At 42.9% G+C, this 23,977-nt stretch overlaps 1 protein-coding gene across 1 annotated transcript in view; it reads left to right on the top strand.

Annotated features, from left to right (window-relative positions):
- ABHD17C (abhydrolase domain containing 17C, depalmitoylase) overlaps positions 1-21,595 on the top strand; it is a 57,165-nt gene extending 35,570 nt beyond the window's left edge. The window contains exons 2-3 of the mRNA XM_032263885.1: positions 15,143-15,322; positions 20,137-21,595. Coding sequence (XP_032119776.1) covers positions 15,143-15,322; positions 20,137-20,356 — 400 coding nt within the window. The 3' untranslated portion in view covers positions 20,357-21,595. The remainder of the gene's footprint in view (positions 1-15,142; positions 15,323-20,136) is intronic.
- Positions 21,596-23,977: the final 2,382 nt, after the last annotated feature.

Raw genomic sequence — 23,977 nt, 5'->3', positions numbered from 1 at the left:
TGGTTTTCCAGGGAGTGGTTTTCCTTTGTTATGCTTTTTAAAAATCCAGGCAAGTGGGGAGAGGTAATGGAAGGTCTTTGTGATGGGGAGGTCACCGTCATGTTTAAATAAAAGAATTCTTACAAGACCCCGGGGTTGTCACCACCACCAAGCTTCCCTGAATCTTCTACCTCACCTGTGAGATAGATCACGACTAGAATGTTCCACCAGATTTGCTAAAGAACGGTATTAGTGACACACATATTTTTATAATGTTTTTGGTAAATTTTTAATGCTCTTGGATTTTAGCGATTTTACAGTAAAACACCAATTTTACTGTTTATTGTTTTTACTTTTATAATAAAATCTCATTTCGAGTTCAGGAGAGCTGGAAATTTCCGGTACCATCTGATAAGAAAATGATGAACATGAGCCAGATTTAAGAGGAATGCTTACTCTTTTTTTTTTTTTTTTTTAATTGTGGTAAAATAGACATAACATAAAGGTTACCATTTTAACCATTTTAAAATGTACAGTTCTGTGGCATCGAGGCCGTTCACCTTGCTGTGCAACCATCACCCTTATCCATCTCTAAAACTTCGTCTTCCCAAACTGAGATTCTCACCCACTGTACGGATGTTCACATTTAAAGCCCATTGACATCTGCGATGCTCAGGCTGGTGCTCTGGACAGACTCCTTCCAAATTGCTTTTCCCTGTGAGCTAAAGATGGGGCAGTGATAATGAACGTGACTAGGCAGCTGCGCACCAGCCTTTTTAGGTCGGAGCCCCATTCCACACATGAGAGAACAGACACCCAGAGCAGGACTGGACCACTTGCTCCAGACTTGTCAGCTGCAGCGGTGGCATTGAGACGGTTGTGCCTGACGCAGAAGCTGTGCAAACTGCCTCAATTCAGCGATGCGTCTGCCAGCTTCTGTCATTCACAGCGTTCGCCGCGCCCCTCCACGTTCAGTCCATGTCCCAGACTCTGACAGGCGGTTTCCATTCTGGGTTAAAACAGTAACCTCTCTCAAAGCTGTAGTTTCCTTCTCTATAAAATAAAGTGGACTATTGTGTGATTCTCTAAGGGCCTTTTCATTTCTATCCTGTGTTTGGTATATTTCCACAATTGATGCATTGAACTTCTTTGTTTTTTTGAGATGGAGTCTCTCTCTGTTGCCAGGCTGGTGTGCAATGGCACGATCTCGGCTCACTGCAATCTCTACCTCCTGGATTCAGGCAGTTCTCCTGCCCCAGCCTCCCAAGTAGCTGGGACTACAGGTGTGCGCCACCACGCCCAGCTAATTTTTGTAATTTTAGTAGAGACGGGGTTTCTCCATGTTGGCTAGGATGGTCTCAATCTCTTGACCTTGTGATCTGCCCACCTCAGCCTCCCAAAGTGCTAGGATTAGAAACATGAGGATGGGATGGGGGGATGGAAGGTTTCTGATTGCAGAATGGAAAGTAGGGAATAAAAGGAAAAAAGAATGAAAGACAGGCACAAAGAGAGAATTAGGCCCAAGAGAACAGAACTGAAGATGCCATCAAGGAGGGGCCAGAAGGCTGCTTCATGGGGTCTGCCCAGCGAAGAACGTCTGTCTAACTTACTTCCATTTTGAATGTTTGCAGAACACATTTAAGGGAATAAACAGCAAGAGTGGGCAGTGCTGAGCTGGGGCTGATGGAATAAATGGGCCAGCGATCAGGTTTCAGTTCAGATGTGCCCCTGTGGTGTCCCCGGGCTGCATTGGAGCCCACCGAGGCCCGCTGTTTATGGAAACAGGAAAGCGGCCTGGATGGGGGCAGGACGACAGGTGCAGGAGAGAAGATTAAGGCTGGCCTGCCCCGAGCCTGGCAGCTTCACTCACTGGCTGTTTCATTCTTGCAGCAGTCCCAGAGGCAAGCCTTACTCCACCCCTCTAGGGCTGAGGAGAGGGTGCTACAGGTGCAAGGCAGAGCTGGGTTCAGACTTTGTGCTGTGTGATTGCAGAGAGTACTCTTCTTTTATGTCTCCTACAAATGTCCACCTTCCCTCCCCTGTCCTTAGCCTCCTCATGGTCATGACCACATACTCAGGTTGCTTACAGAATCCCTGTTTTAGTCCAGCCTTAAGAGAGAGGACTCCAAGCTCACGTGTCTGAGTGCAGGGCCTCAGATGATGGCGTCAAGCAAGCTCACTCCATCTCAGCTTTGCTTTCTTCCTTGTAGTAGTACTCAAGGAGGCCTTTTCTGTCTCGTGACAAAGGTGTCACCTTTGTCCAAGCCCCAGGCTCAGCAGAAGAGGGTGCAGACATCCTAGGGAGGACTTGGAATGACCAGGCTTGGGTGCTAGGCTTATCCCCTAAGCAGTCACTCCGGCCAGGAGGGTTCAGTCCTCTCATTGCCCACACCTGGACATGCGTTCATACCTAGAGTTCAGGGACTGCGAGGCAGAGAGAGGCTCCAGAAAGACGGAGCAGGTCACACACGTTCTCTGTCCCCAGTAAGTCACTCTCCAAGAACTTCCTGGCAAACATCTCAGCAGTTTTAGTGCAGGAACTAAATGTAGTGTGGCTGTCTCGGATTCACAGTCATTTGCAAGTCAGTGTCAAGCAGGCAAACTCACCAACCATCTGTGTCTCCTCCAGTATAGCACTTGTATTAACTCATCCTACAAAGAGATGACAATTAGAAATGAGACACTTGAGTTTCTAGTTCTAAGAAATATTTTTCAGCCTTGGCCATCAAATTGATAATGAAATTCAATTTTTAATTTTTTTTTTCCCTAGCATAGAGAATTTATGAAATCTGTACCTTAACTTTTAGCTGGGTTTCTTGGAAGTGGAATAGTGAATTTTTTTTTTTTTTTTTTGAGACAGGGTCTGGCTCTGTTACCTAGGCTGGAGTGCAGTGGTGCGATCTTGGCTCATTACAACTTCCACCTCCCAGACTCAAAGCATCCTTCTACAGATGTGCACCACCATGCCTGATTAATTTTTGTATTTTTGGTAGAGACAGAGTTTTACCATGTTGCCCAGGCTGGTCTTGAACTCCTGGGTTCAAGTGATCTTCCTGCCTCAGCCTCCCAGAGTGCTGAGATTACAGGTGTGAGCCACCACACCTGACCTAGATGTTTTACGTAAGTCAGCGTGTGCAATCTGCTCAAAAACCCTGTGAGGGAGGTGGCATTCTAACCATTCAACAGATGTGTGTGCAGTTGTAGAGAGACAGCCGCATTTCCTGGCTTTTCCAACATATTAAATAATTACAGAATGCCAAGACAATCTCCATTATGAATTAGAACAATTTCATGTGCAATTATACTCAGATAAGTTCAAGCAAATTATTCTGTTTTACTTGAAGCAGATCCAAAGAGAGTTGGTTTTATATTTAGGACTACAGCTTTTCCTCTGAAAGATGATTTTTAAAAAATTGAAGTCATTCTGTCAGGTCTTGTGTATTTTTGCTTTGACACAGAGAAAGGGTATATGGTAGGGGAGAATAGTCTTGAATATCATGAAGAATTACATTCCTTTGAAGGTAGATTTTGACCTGACACAGAGAGCCCTTCCCTGCACCACTATTTGGAAAGAATTTCAAACATCTAGGATAGAGTGAAGCATCATAAATTAAGCGTGGATGCTGCTTTACAAAAATTAGATAAAGCATGTCTTGATCTGTATTGAATTGAGTGAATAGGTTTAGGAAGAGCTACATTGATTAGCAGGTATTCTACCACACCAAGCTGTTTCGTAAGTTATGTTTTCCCAAAATGCCCTTGTTACTCCGTGCATTATGTTACCATCATATCACACGGGACCTGGGCCTTCCAGAGCCTCTTCTATTAGCTCTGCTCCTGTCTCCTTGCCTGGACCGATGTCCCCCAGGCTCCTACTTCCAGCCACTTGCCTTCCCCTGCACTCTGGCAGGAGAGAGAATGAGGAGAACTCAGGGACTGGTGTTTCTTAGCATAGATATCCAAACAATTTCAGGGAGATTTTTCTTTATAATTAACCCTGAGAGGTTGACTTTTTATGCCCTGCGTAGCATGTTCCAGAGTTCCCTGAAACTCAGTATATTTCCAAACTAATTTCCTTCTGAAACAAATAAAATTCCAACTACCTATTATCTCCTTCCCAACCTCTCAGTTTGTGCCAGTTTTCTCCACATTTACCTATAGAATTGTCTTTTAATCTCTCCCTGCGCCCCTCTGCCTGCTACGTACATGTGGGATGTGAGCAACTCTCTTCTGCAAAAAACTTCTTCCCGCCTATTGCCCTTCTTCCCATTGCCACACTCGCCACCTGCCTCCACCTTGTGGGACCTTGGCACATTCCCAAGCCCTTCCACACTCTGGCTTCTCCTTGCTTTTACCCCCTGCTGCTCCCTGACAACAAACCCTGCTCCAGCCAGGGCAGCCTCCAGTCCCATGTTCACAAGAGACCCTCCCTCCTCCTCTTTGAGAGAGGTTACTGCCATTGCCTTTCTTCTCTTTATGTTTTAAATCTCCTCTCCTTTGACTTGGCTTCAAGTTCCACCTTATAACTGTAGTTTTTTTCTGACTTCGAGGTCCCTATTTCCATCATTCTCTTTGCGGTACTTCAGTGAACTTGACCATAATATTAATGTTGCCTACATTTATACTTGGTTTTGGTGTTATTTCTCGGTTTGAATCTCATGTCCTCCATTATTTTCCCAAAGACCTGTAACCCAAGAGCATGTGATTTACCCTCCTTACATCCAGTGTTACTTGAAGGGACTGAGCCTACGTTTAATGCTGTATTTGGTATGTTTTATTTTATAACCACTGTTGAGAGAATACCTGGACAGTGCCCAGGTTTTAAAACTTCCAGGGGTTATAATGAACGTGTTTATAAGTGTCCCTTTAAAAGGAAAAATATACAGCAGACATCACTAACCTTTCAATTTTTATGTTTTCTCAAATAGCACCAAAGCAGCATAATATGTATTTTCTTTGTTTTCACCATTGGAATGAACCATCGATAGACATGTGTTTGTGACATTTTAATTAATATAATGCTAAAAATTTTTCTAAATCTACAAATTTTTTTTTGCAGTTCCTCAAAACAAAGGTGTATTTTAAGAAAAATAAACACATTTTAGGTGATTAATGCTTTTTTCCTCCTCTTCCTCATAATTAAAATATAAAGCATGTTTGTTAAGTTTTGGCTAAAAGGTTTGCCTGAGGGCAAAAGCATTCCACATGGCTGACTGTGTTTTCTAGCAGGTCTTATTTACTCACTGGCTTCCCCTTCGTAGTCAGTCTTTTTATTCTGAAGCTTTGCTTTAGCTTACTTTTTATTTTTTAAATGTTTATCCAAAGTTTATAAAGTTATTAGGATTTCTCAATATTCTGAGACTTCATCCTTCAGTTAACATTCACGTTACCTTGTGTGTTTATCTTTGTCCTGTGTCTTAAGATAGTTCCACTAGGAATTCTAGCTCTGAAATATTTAAAATGTTGACTTCAAAGTTAGTGGAACGGTGCCAAGCGTGCTTCTCTGAAGTTAAATGGGAGCGCTCCTGACAAAGGACGAAGTCAGGGCCCATTAACTTAAACAGGATGCAGTGTGTCTCAGGGAGGCCAGGCTTGTTCATGGTTACAGGAGGAAAAGCCAGCCTTACATTAAAACAAAAACAAGCAGATTTTACCCTTATAAGTGATCGTTCCCATGAGACACCATCTCCTTGGCGCTGTCAGCCTCCATCGCAGGAACTTCCTGCCTCAGTGCTTCCTCTCGTTCCTGAGGCGGCTGCCAAGCCCTTTGGGTGCTCTTGGGGGCATGTCCCATATGCTGAGTGGGAAGGGAAACCTAAATTTGTGCTGATCCACCTGTACTCAGCATAGCCTGTGACTGCACAAGAATGTTAGACATTGGGAGAGGCTGAGAGCCAAAACTTGCAAAAGGGGTTGCTGCACACATCGCACTGCCCGTGACAAAGAGTGATGACTCAGGGTTATGGCTTCCCCTGGTAAAAATTGAGAGACTAATTTCTTCTGCTCTGTTTTAAGAAAATCTTACATCATGCTTAAAAACGTTAATGCCTACATGCTTAGTAAATATTATTACGGTCTTCATTTTTGCTAGTTTGCATACAAGAGATTCTGTTCCTATCTAGGCCCCAAGATGATGGTAAACTTTGAATGGATTATATATCCACTGGAATGATGACTGTGTCTGAAATTTAGTTTCAATTTGTTCAAAAGCAGCTTTTGGCTAGAACTACATTCTGTTCAAAGCAAAAGGTGCCTCCAAACTCACTGGTCCCCTGAGCTTGGAAATTGTTAACTTACCCAAAGGGAGATACAGTTTTATCTCCCCTTGTGGAGCTGACATCGTCATTGGCAGCGTAGGGCATGCTGTAGCACCATTCATAGCATCCACCTGCCTGTCATTAGGCATCCAAGTGGATAGCTCGGGAAAGAAAATTCTGTCTGTAGACTGGAGGGGTTAGGAAAAGGGAAGACACAAGGTAGGGCCGGAATGGACACAAAGGACCCGGAGTTGTTCAAGTGATGACAAGGAGGGAGAACATTCTGGGCGGACGGTGTTTCTGAGCCAGTGAGGGAAGAGCCTGCACCACAGGAGCAGAGAGGCCGCTTGGAGAGAAAAGAAAAGGTTGGAATAGTTGGACGACGTTAGATTGTGGACGTGGACTTTTATCCTAAGCATAGTGGTTGCCTACAGAGTTTGATGAACAAAGTAGCAAAACAAAAAGAAAATTTTTGTTATGCATAACAAAAGTTTTCTTTTTTGTTTTGCCTTTTTCTTTTTTCAAGGAAGATATATCTGTTGGGAAGGATGGATTGGAGTAGGGAGTGGCATGAGTATGGCAGTTTATATAGATAGAACTGGAAGGAAAGCAAGTCTGGGAGAGAAGAGAAGTCAGGTGTGGGCGTTGATGATGCCTGGGGGATTCCCAGGTTCTGCCTGGGAAAAAAGGAGAAGCTGGGATGGAAGCTGGTAGGCTGGCAGAGTGTATGCTGTTAGCATGAGTCAGGGTATGGTAATGGATTGAAACCAGGTAAGTAGTCAGGAACCATGACACCTGCTTCCTTCTCAACCATAAGCTGACACATAGAAATCAGCAGGGTAGGACAGAGCAGGTGGGTAGTTTGAGCAGCCAAGATCCCCGTGGGGCAGGCTGAGCGCCACGGAGAGGGGTGTACAGGCAGCAAAAGTAAGGATTCCTGAAAGACTCCGGGTAACAGACCCTGGACACCTGGATGGAGATGTTCTTCACTGGGCAAACTGCACATTCACAGACCAAACAGAAGGCAGATCATGATCAGTGGTCCAAAAGATGCTGCCATTTGTAGCCCACCACAAAGCAACAGAGGTGGTCTCAGAGAATTGATGGGTCTGGAAAACATCTCAAAGATAGAAATGGTGGGACTTAGTGACTACGAGTGTGTAAGAGCCAAAGGGGAAAGAAAGGCGAAAAATTCATCCTAGTTCCCAAGCCCATGGGATACAGGATGTGGTGATTGGTAGAAAAGATTGGGGAACGAATATGAAGAGTCAGGTTTGGGAGATGTTACATGTGAAGGGATGGGGTGCTCGGGAAGAAGCATCAGAAGAAAGGAAAGGGGTGGGGAGGCTGGAGTTAAGATGAAATACTGGGGGCGAATGAACAAACTCTAGAGTCTGGCCACCCATTTATTCATTTAACGAATATTTATCACATAACCACTGTATGTCAGCCACTGTGCTAGATGCTGGCATTGGACAAGTTCTATTAATACAAGGAAATCAATTTGAAGATAAAAGATTCCAGCAAGTGGCGAGGATTGAGCTTTGAGAGATGCCCACTTATTGTGTGGGAGAAGAAAGAGGCGTGACCAGAGGAAACGGAAGAAGTGTGCCCAGGAAGAGCAGGGTAAATCTAGCCAATGTGGTATTGGGGGAACCAGAGGAGAACATTTTCAGAATGACATGGTGTAGTCAATAGCAAACATTTATTAAGCACCTTTCTCTGATGCAGAAAATGCTTTTCCCTTCACCTCATCCCTTCAAGGGTAGAAAAGCCTCCCCTGGCAGCTGAACTCACAAGCTACCTGTGAGCTCCCTTTCATCCTGACTGCCATGTTCCACAGGGAACAACCTTTAACATGCCTTCGCTACTGCCCTACGTGTTGGATTATCTGTTGTATATGTATTTTGAATCAGAACGCTTCCTGATTTTGCCCCAAAGTGGTTTAGATATTTGTCCCCTCCAAACCTCTTGTTGAAATACGACCCCCAGCGTTGGAGGTGGAGTTTGGGTCATGGGGGTGGATCCCTCATGAATAGCTTGGCACCCTCCCCGTGGCAGTGAGTTCTCTCTGTTACATTAGTTCACATGAGAGCTGGTTGCTTATAAAGAAACTGGCATCTCTCTTACTCTCCCCCGCCATGTGACACACCTGCTTCCTCCTTCTCTTTGTATGAGTAAAAGCTTCCTGAAGCCTCACCAGAAGTGGAGCAAGTACTGGTCCCATGCTTGTACGGCCTGCAGAACCGTGAGCCAAACCAACCTCTGTACTTTATAAATTATTCAGTCTCAGGTGTTTCTTTATAGCAACACGAAGTGGACCAATACCGCCCCCGTTGCTCTGTGTTATTTGGGTATTTCTTTGAATGTACAGGTGGGCTGCTGCCTGAGTTCCCTTTCCCAACTCAAGTCTTGTCCCTTTTGGCCTTTTCTTCTTGCTTTTTAAACCTCCAGTGCCACACATCTATTCTGCAGGTGTTTGTGTGTTCTCACCTTCGGGCTGCACCAGCTCGCCATCTTACTTCCTAATCCCCACTGCCCGGTCAGTGCCTCGGTTTGTTTTCATGTTTTGTTTCCTTGCCCTACCCTTTCCACGCATGCTGACTTCCTGATTCTATTGCTTAACTAAGCCCTTGATACTGTGTCCGACAGCTTTAATCTTGCCACCTGCTCAGACCCGTAGTAGACCTGACCTCATTACTTCCTGCTCTGTGACCTCTCCCTGCTGGTCTTCACTTGCAGCAGGGCCCTGCCTGTTGCTACAGTGTTAGTATCCTTTCTTCTGAGCTATGTCTTGAGTTCCTTAGAGGGAAGAAACACAGGTCCTAAGGCTGAATGCATTTTGAGCCCTTACGATAAACTCTGATCAGAAATATCATGGATTCCATTTTCTAGGCTGTACTTGCTTGCACTGGTCATTTATGGGCCTGTGGTTTTGGTACTGGGAGAACACCTCAACTGTCGGCCTTCCTGCCTTCTCCCTCCGGCAAATCCCCTCACCTCAGCCACCTCCCAGGACTAGGAGTTGGCGAAAGTAGGTTGGTCAAGAAGTCAGAGGACTCTGGGGTTTATAACACCAAGGGCTGAAGATGATGGACTGTGCTAAGGTACAGAGACACACAGCTCCCAAGTAAGTCAGATACTTCTCATTTCGGAACCACTGGCATAGAGGTCACTAGTCTAATACTCTGATAGAAAAAAAAATCCTAGTACCACAGTAGAAAGAGCTGCCTCACCTGCCAAGAGCAAGTGTTAGAACAGAAGCCTCTTACCATTCTCCTAAAAATCCCGATACTTTCACAGAATTACCCACCTCCTTGGTTCCTCATTTGGTATCAAACAGTGCAGTAAAGACAGGAAAAAGCAATGGAAAAGTCCCTAACACAGTACGAACGAATCTGAGTATTTGACTTGGCACGCTCTTGTTTTCTGAGCCCTTTCAAAAACATAAATGCTGGCAGTGAGCAGCAGGCCTGCTGACTCCACACGAAGGGACCAGCGACACCGCTTCCCTTTTTTCCCGACAAGTCACTGCCTAATAAGTAAAGGAAATTGGTCATGAAAATTTGAAAGAAGAACTACTCAGTCTCACCACCTGAAGATAACCATTATTACCATGTTCATGTATTGCTTCCAAGTCCCTGTTCCATACAGAGGGTTCTTTTTAGAAATATAATTGTGACCCTGTTTCTGTCAGCTGCTTTTTGTGAGTGTTTCCCCATGTTACCTCTTTATGAGGTATAATTTTTGATGGTCTGATGTTTCCTTATGAAGTTTGTTTTTAGCACAAAATCAACCATGAGTTGTAACAGTTTGGTCAGGGCTGCCTCCACATCTGAAGTATCTGGTGAACTTTTAAAGAATTTGTGTTTGTCATGAAATGTAGCTGCCATACATAAAAGTTCATACAACACAGATGTCCAGCTTGATGACTTATAAAAGGAACACTTGTGATGTGACATAGACCCTCGCCAGCATTTACAGCCTCCATGAAGGACATGCTTCTCTCCAGTGATGACCCTTTTCCTTCCTGTCTGTAATCGCTGTCCTGACTTTGGTGATTCACTTCCTTGCTTTTCATCATAGGCTTACTACCCAGTGAAATATCCCGAAACAATGATGTTTCCTTTTGGTGGGTTTAAGTTTTTTGTAAATGACATCACATAGTGTGTGTTCTGCTGTATCTGCTTTTTTCTTTAACAGCATTTTTTTTTTTTAAGAGGGTCACCCAGGCTGGAGTGCAGTGGCACAAACAGTGAGAACTGCAGCCTTGACCACCCGGGCTCAAGTGATCCTCCCACCTCAGCCTCCTGAGTAGTTGGGACTACAGGTGCTGCCACTTTGCCCAGATAATTTTTTTTTTGATGTTTTTAGAGATGGGGTACTGTTTGTTGCTCAGGCTGGTCTCAAACTTTTGGTCTCAAGTGGTCTTCCCACCTGGACCTTCCAAAGTGCTGGAATTACAGGCATGAGCTATCGTGCCTGGCCTTAACAGTGTGACTTTAAGGTTCATTGGTGGTGATGGGTGCACCAAAATTACAGAAATTACCACTAAAGAACTTATCCACATAATGAGAAACTACCTGTACCTCCAAAACTATTGAAATACATGAATATTTTTAGCCACGTACCTATTCTACAGCATAACTATACCACAGTTTATTTACTCGCTGTTGATATACCTTAAGGCTGTCTCTAACTGTGTAGACATGCACACACAGTCTAGTATATGTTTCTGGTATATGTAAGCACTTATTTCTGTGATGAATTTATCTGGGAGTAGAATTGCTAGGTCCCTGGGTATGTGCTAATAAATCATGTCACTTAATATTGCCAAACTCTTTCTAAATGGATTCTATCAACATAAACCCCATCAACAGTGAATGAACATTCCTGTACACATCCTTGCCAACACTTAATATTGTTAGACTTTTGAATTTTTGTCAACCTGATGAATCTGTAGAGTATAACATGATTTTTAATTTGCATGTTCCTTTTTACTAATGAAGCTGAATAACTCTTCTCTTGTTTTCTCTCTTTTTCTTTCTCTTTCTCTCCCCTTTTTTTTCTCTAGAAAAAAAATTTGTAAAGAAAGAAAAAAAAAAAAGAAAAATTTTGTAAAATTCTATTTTTCTCATTTGGTCAGCTGTCTTATAGATTTGTAGTAGTTATTTACATATGTTAGATCTAGTCTCTGTGGCAAATGTCTTTTCCCATGTGGTGGTTTGCCCTTTCACTTCCTTCTGGGTGTCTTCTGATGACCAGAAGTTCTTGACTTTAATGTAATACTTTCTGTCATTTATTTATTTATTTATTTTTTTAAGACGGGGCTTCACCATGTTGGTCAGGCTGGTCTTGAACTCCCGACCTCAGGCGATCCGCCCGCCTTGGCCTCCAAAGTGCTTGGATTACAGGCGTGAGCCACCGCACCCAGCCTTTCTGTCATTTTTTTTTTCCCTTTATGACTAGTGCTTTTTGTGTTTTACCTGGTGACATTTTTCAGCGAAAACCTCGAGTTGGTTATCACGAAGGATGTGAGTCTGTTGGAATCAAAGGTGGGCTTTGTAGAGACGGGTACCGGGTGTGTCCTAGTGCTGAGAACTGAAGGCTAAGAGCTGAGAGTCCTCAGGCACAATAGCTCTAGCTTTTCCAGAAGGCGTTTAAAGAGGGCTGTGATCTCTGAGGATGGCTGGTTCGGGACACTCCAAGGAGACAGAGCTGTCTGCGTGATGGCCAGGGCGCTCCCCTCTGCCTCAGCTGCTGGGCTGTGCCTCCTGGGCCCGTGCCTGTTCCTTCCTTTATTCAGTGCAGCCTCTGAGCTTGTAAAGTCCCATGGTGTGTTGTATAGAAGACAGGATTTTGAAAACATGTTGGACTCGTCATAAGAAGTAAAATTAACACTTCCTCCTAACTGTGATAATGTTATCCTATATAATCCTCTCAGACCAGATGTTATCAAAGAAGGTCAGGGTTAGTCTGGTTGCCATTTTTACCTGGAAGTCTTTTACTTTATTTTTTGATATTCAGGATTAATCATCTCTTAGTCCTCTGTGCGTCATTCATTAACTGCCTTCAGTTTTCACTTTTCTTCTCCTCTTATGTTTTCTTTGATTTATGATTTTTAAAATTAATTGATAGCAAAATGAATGACCTGTCCACAAGAGTGGCCATTGCGAGAAAAACTCATCCCCAGGTGTGGACACTGCGGAAAGAACTCATCCCCAGGTGTGGACACTGTGGAAAGAACTCATCCCCAGGTGTGGACACTGCAGAAAGAACTCATCCCCAGGTGTGGACATTGTGGAAAGAACTCATCCCCAGGTGTGGACATTGGAGGCTGTGTCTCCAGGTGCCTGCAGACACCCTGTAGTGCAGTATCTCGTGCTCCATATGCTTTTTGGGGTCATAGAGCACTTTGAAAATCTGATGAAAATGGAGGAGGGAAGAGGAGACCCCTGATGTTATTTATGCTCTGCCCCAAAGACTCCTTGGACTTTAGGTTAAAAACTCCTCCGAAGTCCATGAAAGAAGGATCTTGTTGGAAACTGCTGCTGAGGAAGATCCCTGACTGCTTACCTTCAGCAGTGGGCCATGAGAGCAGCGTTCCTTTCTGACCCCACTCCCCATTTAGTCCTCGGGGCAGGTGTTTTAAAATCTGTGGTCTCTGGTGTGGATTTGGGCACAGGATGCTGCTGGGTCCGTTGTTTCCTCAAACCTCCCCACCAGAACTCCCTGTGCGGACCATTTCTTACTAACCTGTTAAACCAACGGGCGTGAAGCCCCAGGCGAGACCGTCAGGCAAAACCTGTCTCTGGGGGCCTCTTCCCTAGACACGGTTGTACTGGATGGTGTCAAGCTGCAGGGCCACACAGACACTTCACTTTAGAAAGCGAGGATGGGTGTGGTTTTTGTTACCATCTTTTATTTCCTCTCTTCTGCATGATTCTGAATAGTCCCCTGCCGGATCTCCCAGCTTCCTTTTCATGCTGTCGTCTCCTGCCTACCATTGTCATCTTGCCCTTGGATACTCCAGTGGCCCTCATCTCCAGGACAGGCCGTAACCCTTTAGCTTCTGATTCATGCTATCCTAGTACATCCCCTGCCGGCCAGCCCAGTGCTTTCCTGCTGCCACATTGGGTATGCATTGCACATCTCCCATAGAAAGTCCTTCTCACCTCTATGTGTTTAATTCCTGTCTCCATGGCACAGCCCAGGTGTGGTTCCCTCCATAAAGCATGTTACAATGCCCCGAATTCTTAAGGGCTTCCATTTTTCCATGGAGTTTCGTGGAGCTTGAAGGGGAAGAAGTTGGGCTGAGATCCTGCCGTTTCCATCAGCTGTGGATTGATAGTTCTTTTCACTGAAGGCTATTGTCAGAAAGCATTTCATATTGCCCTGTAAGCTACAGTACGTATTTATTCCGAAAAGGAGAACTGTTGGCTCACTGGCTTCAACTTTCTCAGATAATGTTGAATTGTTTCCCCAAGTGCTTGTACGAATTTACACAGTAACAGCGTTCCGCCTTTGCATGTCCTTGCCATCTCTCAGCATTGTTTGGCTTCTTCATTTTTGCCCATTGTTTGGGTTTAAAATAATAACTCATGGATTTAATTCACATCTTCACATTCTAGTGAGATTATCATGTCTTTCTATGTGTGTATTACGCATTCTTGTTTCTTCTTTGTGCTGTGTCTTTATTTCTTTCACCTATTTGTCTTTTTCATTTCTAAGCATTCTTTAGATATTCTAGATATCCCTTGTGGGGTAATAAGAGACCATGTGTTTTCCCGGGTTCCTTCTATTTTGTTCCACCGTCACATCTGGGGTGCTGCGTCCTTCTACATGTGCTGAGGTAGCTCATTGTGATCTACTTGCCATGACCAGGAAGGCAGAAGGGATGGGGAAAGCACACCATTTGCTTTAAAGCATGACCTGGGCCAGGCGCAGTGGCTCACACCTGTAATCTCAGCACGTTGGGAGGCCAAGGAGGGCGGATCACGAGGTCAAGAGATCAAGACCATCCTGGCCAACATGGTGAAACCCTGTCTCTATTTTTAAAAATACAAAAATTAGTCCCGCATGGTGGTATGCACCGGTAGCCCCAGCTACTTGGGAGGCTGAGGCAGGAGAATCACTTGAACCCGGGAAGCAGAGGTTGCAGTGAGCTGAGATCACCCACTGCACTCCAGCTTGGCAACAGAGCGAGACTCCATCTCAAAAAACAAAAACAAAAACAAAGCACGACTTGGAGGTCATGTCACTTCTGCTGATGTCCAGTGGGCTGGAACTTAGGTCTCTGCACACACCAGTTTGCAAGGGAAGCTGGGAAATGAAGTCTGTTTTCCACACAGCCCTTTATCTAGCTAACAATTTGAAGAGAATGGATCGGAGCCCGCTGACGGATTGAAAGACATGGAAGTGTTTAACCCTGAGACAGACTAAAGAAAATATAATTATCTTCAAATTAATTGTCTCCCAGTAAATCTTTTTCTGATAAATGTTCATATATTTTGTATTATGAAAACTTTGCTTCAAGTTTAATATTGCAATTTGCCAAACCTGCTTTTTTTTTTTTTTAACTTTAGAAGGGTGTTTGTGATTAGCAAAGAAAATATAAAGGGGAAATAATAAGAAATGAGATGACTTCTGTATCTACTGAAACAAAATTTATAGAGTTAATTGGCCAGAAAAACGATATCATGTTTATTATTTTTGCAAATGTTGTGGAAGACAGAATCTTAGTTTGTTTTTGTCAAGCTCACATTCCTCTTAAGGTGTACAAGTTAGATATGGTTTTAAGCTGGTGGATGTGGGAATTTTACGGGTTTACGACATGGGTTTCTCTGTCTCTGTCTCTCTCTCTCTTCATACCTTAGCTAATGGTGTACGACCTTTGATTTCTCCAGGTATGGCGTAAGTCCTGAGAACATTATCCTCTATGGTCAGAGCATTGGGACTGTCCCCACAGTAGACTTGGCCTCGAGGTATGAATGCGCAGCGGTCATTCTCCATAGCCCTCTGATGTCTGGTTTGCGTGTGGCTTTTCCGGATACCAGGAAAACATACTGCTTTGATGCTTTCCCCAGGTAAGTTTGTGCTTGTACAACAAGTGGTAAGTCAGCCAGTGGCCGTGTTCATATCCGATGCTCTCATTAGCTGTGTAAATATTTACTGAATGAAGCCTACGTCAGACCCTGCCCCGGGTGCCACAGGGCATGTGGAAGCAGATATGACACACACTATCCAGAGATTTTATCCTCCCTGGCCTGACTCACTTGTGAAAATCTCCCAGAGGATGCATAAGGACCTTGAGTCTACTGACACCTGGGGTTAATTGATTCAGCTGTAACATACAGGATTTTTAACACCACAGCACCTGTACATCCTAAAGGAACTTACAGCTCAGCACTCGCTCATTCTTTCTGAGACAGGTCTTGCTGAGGCATGAGCTGTATGCAACATGTGTGATGGGGCAGTTAGTGGTGTAGACACTCAAAAGCTACAGGCAAGCAAGCGGGTTTGAAATTCCTCTTACTTTTTCAGTTGGACAGTACAGGTAAGGGAAAAGGTACCATGCTCAGTCAATCTTTGTAAATAGAAGAATAAAGGCAAAGTGAGTTACTTGACAAGCCCAGGCTTTGATCTCCGGTAAATAGCCACAGAAATGGCATAAATGAACAAACTCATCTGCCATCCCCTATTCTGCTCTGCCAGTTTAACCAGATCTCACCCCTACAGAGGTGCCAGCATCCACCCCCGAAAGCTAAAAACGAGAGCGTCTGCTGCACCCCCGGCTTTGCCGCCAGCCCACTGGAGGGAGCAGAACAGCTGCCAGCCTAGCTGCTCCTGTTGTCCAGTTCCCAGTAATAGAAGCAAGAAGGATGTACTGTAACTACAAAGCAACGAGCACACTGGCTTCTTGAATTCCTGTTTGAACATTTCTACTTGTTTTTTTCTTTAAAAAACAAAAATAAAAACAAAAACAAACAAACAAAACCTAAGCCAAGATGAGGAAAATATTTTTAAATCAAATTTTTTCCCCCATAGTCCTTGCTAAGGTGGCCTAGAATTGTTCCCCCCCGGACTGGCCAGCTCAGGTTGCCGTTTTATAGAAAAACCCCAGCAGAAAGAAGACACAGTTTTAGGGTTTTAATTGACCCATTAATTGCTTTCATTCTGCTATTGCTGGAAAAAAAAAACATAAAAGATCACCGTTTGGTTACATAAACTTCTGTTATACAAACTGTCTCCTTTTACAGAAAGGAACCTTTTGTTAACACCCTGGGTGAACTTCAGTTTTGTGCAGTTTGTACCAGGATTCAATGAGATTCAACGTCATGGGAAAGTTGTACTGCAAATTTCTAGTGGTGTGGCTGGGAATGCTAAGTAGGGCTAATGTGCCTCTCAAGTGTGGCCTTATTTGTGCTGAATTGGTAATGAGAGGTCAGTTTGCTGAAAGATGGATACTTAGCATGTTTGTGGGAAGCAATCCCAGGAATTACCCTGGTAACAAAACTGATAGGTTGTTTTTTTTTCCCCTGGCTCGTAAATTAGCGTATATACCCTAAAAGACAGCCATGCCAACGAATTATTAATAACAAATGAGCAACTAATCTTATCCTGAGTTTGTCTGGTGTGGCAGGTAGTGGGCTATGCATTTCGTCTTCATGTTCCCCTTCACCTTCACAACAGTCTTAAGAAGTTTGTCGGCCGGGCATGGTGGGTCGCGCCTGTAATCCCAGCACTTTGGGAGGCCGAGGGGGGCAGATTGCCTGAATTCAGGAATTCAAGATGGCAAAACCCCATCTCAACTAAAAATACAAAAAAAAATAATAATAAAAGGGCATGGTGGTGCATGCCTGTAATCCCGGCTAATGGGGAGGCTGAGGCACTAAAATCGCTTGAACCAGGGAGGCAGCGAACCGAGATTATGCCACTTCACTCCAGCCTAGGCGACAGAGTAAGTCTCTGTCTCAAAAAATAAAAGATGTTTGTCCCATTACTATGCTCATTTTACAGATTAGGAAACTGAGACTTTGAGAGGTTAAGTAATTCATTGAATTAAGGTCGATGATTGGAGGACAGGCACAATGGCTCACACCTGTCATCCCAGTGCTTTTTGAGGCCAAGGTGGGAGGATCACTTGAGGCTGTAAGACCAACCTGGATGACACCATAGCAAGACCTGTCACTACAGAAAAAATTTAAAAGTTGGTCAGCCATAGTGGTGCACATCTATAGTCCCAGCCCCTCAGGAGGCTGGGCTGGGAAGATTCCTTGAGCCCAGGACTTTGAGGTCACAGGGAGCTAGGATTACACTACTGTACTCCAGCTTGGGCAACAGAGGAAGACCCTGTCTCTTAAAAATTGTTTTAAGCAGGCTGATGATTGAGACAACTAAAAACGACTACTCGTAATATTTATGTCATTAATTATTAATATGATAGATTTCAAACCATTAACGGTTGCATTGCCTTTCATCATGAATTGAATTTGGTAAACATTTTCTTAATATGTCCATTGCTGCCAAACGGCAGAATCATCTGCGTCTCTTCCCTTGAAAGAGGATACTTTCACGTTTCCTTTTAGTATTAAAACAAATTTTAAAAAAGGAATAGGAATCCAGATTATTATTTCATTTATAGTTTATTTTCTTTTACCTCCTTTATTCTTGGGATCAGATGATGGCATTCAACTTCAAATACACCCTCCAGGCAGTGGAGATTCTCTAAAACTGTGCAGCACGGAACATAGGCCCAGGTCCATTGTAACTGCTGAGTACATATCTTTTTAATTGAGTATACTTGAACTCTCTTAAAGGAAGTCGTTTTAAGTGGGAATTGAACATTGAAAACACATGGACACAGAGAGGGGAACAACACACACTAGGGCTGTTGGGAGTTGGGGACAAGGGGAGGGAACTTAGAGGATGGATCAATAGGTGCAGCAAACCACCATGGCACACGTAGACATATGTAACAAACCTGCACGTTCTGCTTATGTATCCCATTTTTTTAGAATAAAGAAAAAAATATGAACCTCCCAGTAAAAATAAAACCCACAGTTTTAAAGCTAAAAAAAAAAAAAAATTAAGTACAGAGGAAAAGGAGGTTTCCAAATAAGATTTCCAATGTGCATGATTGAATACTGCCACAGTGCTCTGATCTTTGCAAATTACATGGCTGATGAGGTTTTGCAATCTTTCTGAGATGTCTTGAAGTGGTCTGCAGCTCCTTGAGTTTTTAATAAAGGCTAGATGACAGTTGTTTGTAGATCTTTGGAATGTGTAATTGATGTTAGAGCTCTTTATTATCTCCGCGACCTCATTCCTGATATTTAATAGTCTCTCTGAGCTTCAGTTTTCTCCTTGATAAAACAAGAGATGGTCATTCCTTTCTCATTGTGCTTCATTAAATATTAAACAAGATTTTGTGTGTTAAGGGCAAAGCACCTGTCTATGGTAAATGTTTAAAAAATGTTAGCTGTTACTTTTACCAAAAAGATTCCCACAAATATTACAAATTGGTATCCTTTTGTAACTTCAACTAGGATCAAATATGGAAAGAGAAGTAAACTTTAAGAGGCCCTTTGGCAGGACAGAATGGAGAGAGATCCATTTCTCTTGATTCATTTGTGGATGAAATGAGTGTTATCCCCATCAGAGAAGTCGCCTACACACCCAGCTCAACCAGTGCTTGAAGTCTTTTGGATTTCTCTTTGGGATGTGCCTTTGGAGGCTGAAGCGTATTCTTTTAAAGATCCTCAAATATTCATCCTTTGAGAATAGATCTGATTTTTGTAGAGAAGTCATTTGCAATAAGATCTAGGCATTACTTGCTTCTGTGAAATGGGATGTGAATCGTTGAGTCGATTCTGAAGGTAGCTCTCAAAAAAGAACTCTGAAGTCTTGAATGGCAGCAGATTAAGTGTCCAGCTTTCCAAAGAGACCTTCATTTGATATGTTAAGTTCTGGCCCGTTTTTTTAATACTCTCAAAAAATATGAATATATTAAAATAGTAGTTACTTGTTTGCTAGTTAGATGCTCTGAAGAGCTCTGTCTTTAATAAAATACTTTAACAAACACAACGGCCAAATGCAGTGTTGTATTCTTGACTGGATCCTGGAACAGAAAAAGGACATTAGTGGAAAAACCAGCGAAATCCAAATAAAGTCCGGAGCTTAGTTCATAGTAATGCACCAGCGCTGGTGTTTTAGCTTTGACGGATGTATCCTGGTAATGTATGGTGTCGTACGTTGTACTTTACAGGAAGTGGGTTAGGAGTATGCAGGGGCAATTTTTTTTTTTTTTTTTTTTTTTTTTTTTTTGACAGAGAGTCCTGCTCTGTTGCCCAGGCTGGAATGCACTGGTGCCATCTCAGCTCACTGCAACCTCCCCGTCCCGGTTCAAGCGATTCTTCTGCCTCAGCCTTCCAAGCAGCTGAGATTATAAGCATGCGCCACCATGCCCAGCTGATTTTTATATACACTCTTATTATCTTTACACCTTTCCTGCAGTTCACAATTATTCTAAAATGCAAAGTTGATTTAAGAAAAATAATAAATTACCAGAAAAAAAGCGAAGCAAGGAGAACCCAACCTGTTATGATGTGTTAATGTAGGTTCATCAAACGTACCACTGTGGTGGGGACATTGGTAACGGGGGAGGCTCTTCATGTGTGGGGACAAGGAGGTAGACGGGAAATCTCTGTACTTTTCTCTCAGTTTTGCTGTGGACCTAAAACTGCTCTAAAAGATAAAGTCCTTAATATAAAAAACAAAACAAAACCAAAAGTACATGGTGTTATTTTCCTGCCTGTGGAGATGTATAAACTTATCATTCAGTGTGATGTGTATTATCTGTGAGCCTAACTCTTTCTGCCTCCCCCTTTCCGTTTTGCAGCATTGACAAGATATCTAAAGTCACCTCTCCTGTGTTGGTCATTCACGGTACAGAGGATGAGGTCATCGATTTCTCCCACGGCTTGGCGATGTACGAGCGCTGTCCCAGAGCCGTGGAGCCCCTCTGGGTTGAAGGGGCTGGGCATAACGACATAGAGCTTTATGCACAATACCTAGAGAGACTAAAACAGTTCATATCTCACGAACTTCCTAATTCCTGAAGACGACAACTTGATCTTACCTCATTTACTGTGAACAGAAGAGTCCTCTGTTTTGCACATGCTTTAACTGGGTAGCTGTAAAGGCTTGATAACCAAGAAGAAGTGCCCAACCTTTAGGGTGTTCTAATCAAAGAGCTGATGAAATCTCAGTCTTTTGTATCTAGAGGTTGTTCTGCCAACTCACACAACACGTTAAACTGAGCAGTTGGGATTCCCAGCTTCGTTACCTTGCAGGAATGGGAATGAGAGCTGAATGTAGGGACAGTTTTCTAGTGCTGTATAAAGTAGCCTCGCATCTGTTTCTCAACCTGACCCATCATTTCTGGTTCATTCATGCAGTCCTCACCCCTGTCTCCACCAGTGTTCTCAGTATTTGACATGAAGCTCTCTTTCTGCCACTGGATCCATTTGTGAAGCTGTGATGGTGTAACTGGAAAACTTGTGGTGAAATTCTTTTATTAATTTTTGTCAAAATGCTGATCTATCCCTGGACAAATGAACTGAAGGGTAATTTACTGGAACTGTTGTGTACAGCTTCATCCACTGTAACCATATAAATATAACTGGAATATTCTTAAACAAAAAGAAATGAGGGGTTTTTTTAAGTGTAAATTTATTACTAGCCAACAGAGTTTTAATATTTTGATTGTCTGGGTTGGTTTAACAAAGAGCCTAGCTGACTTTCCTTCTGTAAAGTCCTCCTTGTAGGCTTTTTTAAAGTACTGTACATATTTGCAATCACATTGTGCATAGATTCTTAATGGTAGATATGATTTCTTTTGTCAGGCTACAACAATGAACTGCAAATTCCTTGTTTGTAATGTAAATGATTGAATACATTTTGTTAATATGTTTTTATTCCTATGTTTTGCTATTAAAAATTTTATAACATTTCCAAGACAAAAATTCCAAGTTTATGCTTTGAAGAATTTATGTAATTAAAATTTCACTAAACTAATCTTTTTAGTTTAGGAATTATTTGGGTTTTGACACTGGAGTTGCGCCGAATAAGCATCAGAATTAGAAGATGCTTGGAATTGCTACACTACTTGTATTGGTCAGGGGTTTGGATTTGGGGGTTCTTTGGTTTTAATTTGTTTTTTCCAAATTTAAAAGCCTTAAATGTACTGTAAGCCTCAGATCGTTGTACAGCTGGACTGCGCCTGATCGCCAGTTTGTGTACTGCTGCTTGGATGCAGCACAGTGGTGGAAATGGAATAAAGGATGCATGGATCAGAATGTGTGGGCCGGTGCAGTGTTTTTCTTCATCTCTCCATCAAAGAAAATAGTAAATACGAAAACAATTTTTGGTCTTAATGTAAGAAGAAACCCTTGGGGCTTTCAAACTGCACCGTCTTTCTCAAGGTATATGTTTTTGTTCTATAAAAGGCCTTAGATTACTTTTGGAAGAAGCCAAGATAGAAAGCGTATGGCAGTGAAGTGCACATGGTATCTAAATAGAAGATGCAGTGGATTCTGGCTATGAAACAGAACCGATGAAGGTGACGTCCTTGCGACCTGGCTCAGAGGGAGGACATGCCTCTTTTGTCGGGAAGCCTGAAACAGGTGTGTTCCGTAGAGTTTTCAGCCCTTTGACCACCTGAGGAGAAAAGAGCCGCCGAGGGGTGCTAGTTTTCAACTCTTGGAACACACTCTCCTGAGCGTGCAGTGGGAGGAAGTGGTGGTCAGGAAGGTGTGAGGACATGGGAGTGTGCACCTGCCAATGTGAGCGACATGCATGTGCAGGCTACTCCTTACTGATCTTGAATCAGGTGGGTGGGACTGGCTCACACATGAGGAGGGTATTTTCTAGTCTTTTTCAGATGAGCCTGTGCAGAGACAGGATTGCGACCATATCTAATCTCTGTCTTTGTATCCAAGCTTGTGATATTGACGTCATTCCCTCATTTCTCTGGGCCTCTGATGCATTTTCCCCGTTTTCGACCATACTTAGGGCACATAAGCATTAAATGAAATCATGGCTATGCAAATACTGTCCATGTTTAGCTGTACTATATTTTTTACAAAGGGTTTAACTGTTGCCCAGGCTGGAATGCAGTGGTGTGATCACGGCTCACTGCAGCCTCAACCTCCCAATCCTCCCATCTCAGCCTCCCTAATTAGCCACCATGCCTGGCTAATTTTTATGTTTTTTGTAGAGATGGGGTTTCACCATGTTTCCCAGGCTGGTCTCAAACTCCTGACCTCAAGCGATCCTCCCTCCTCGGCCTGGCAAAGTGCTGGGATTACAGGTGTGAGCCTCCATGCCCAGCATTTAGTGCATTATAAAGCACTGTAAATTGTACTACTGACAGCAGAGCTTCTTGATTAAGATGAAGGTCTCAAAAGAGAATAGAGCAATAGCATTTGGTGGCAAAATTAATCTTGAAACCTCAAGGGATTAAAGCTTTAGATTTGGTTTATTTAAAATATAAAACTTTCATATTAAAAATAGCAACTCTAATGACAAATTTGCGGTAAAACATTATAAAGCATGTGCTAGATAACGTAAAAATACATTTAGTTATTCAATGATGAGACACTCCATGTGTAAAGAGCATAGGACATGAAGAGACTTCATAAGAGATTGTAATAATCACAGATTTAATTAAATAATCAAATAGCTACAGATTTAAATAGTAAAATTCCATTTTATATTATAAAGTTGCTATAAATATTTAAAATATAATGTCTGTTGGTAGTGAAGGTATGGATAAATGGGTTCTCTAAAATTACACTACTAACTTATATATCACATAGGTACAAACTTTCTTTTTTTTTTTTTTTTGAGACAGAGTCTCCTGCCTCAGCCTCCCGAGTAGCTGGGATTACAGGCGCACGCCACCACGCCCAGCTAATTTTTGTATTTTTTAGTAGAGACGGGGTTTCACCGTGTTGGCCAGGGTGGTCTTGATCTCTTGACCTTGTGATCCGCCCACCTTGGCCTCCCAAAGTGCTGGGATTACAGGTGTGAGCCACCGTGCCCAGCTGATAAAAACTTTCTAAAGTGTACCTTGACTCAAAATCCTAACAATGTTCAGGAATTTAATCTAACTAATTGTTTCTAGGAATTTAGCCTTAGGAAATAATCAAGATAAGATAGACTTCAATGGGATAATTACTGATCTACTGTTAGTAACAGTGAAAGCTCACAGTCTGTTGTCAGCCATAGGGATTTAATTATTGTGTTTATACAACAAATTACTCTGTAACCGTAATAGATAATACCATAGAATAGTTATTTAGTGACATGAAAATATTTTCAAGAGCCAGGTGTGGTGGCTTACACCTGTAATCCCAGCTACTCAGGAGGCTGAAGCCAGAGGATCACTTAAGCCCAGGAGTTTGAGGCTGCAGTGAGCTGTGATCATGCCACTGCATCCAGCCTGGGTGACAGAGTGAGACTCTGCCTCTTAAAAAAACAAAAACAAAAACAAAAAAACGAAACGAAAAGAGGCAATTGAATCTCATCAACAGAAATGTGACTCTGTTAACATTTGGTGTGTAGCCAGCTGTGTGTCCAAGTTTGGGGCTGTGGGGGAAGCGTGGGAAGCAGTGGGGGGAAATCACACACATGAACTATTTGGTATTCACTTTTATCACATAACAATGTATCTTGAA

Source organism: Sapajus apella, unplaced genomic scaffold (assembly GCF_009761245.1).
Source record: "Sapajus apella isolate SASKATOON/1434 unplaced genomic scaffold, GSC_monkey_1.0 scaffold139, whole genome shotgun sequence".
NCBI lineage: Eukaryota > Metazoa > Chordata > Mammalia > Primates > Cebidae > Sapajus > Sapajus apella.
Note: the sequence above shows the minus strand (reverse complement) of the source record. Positions and strands in the feature narration are given on the sequence as shown.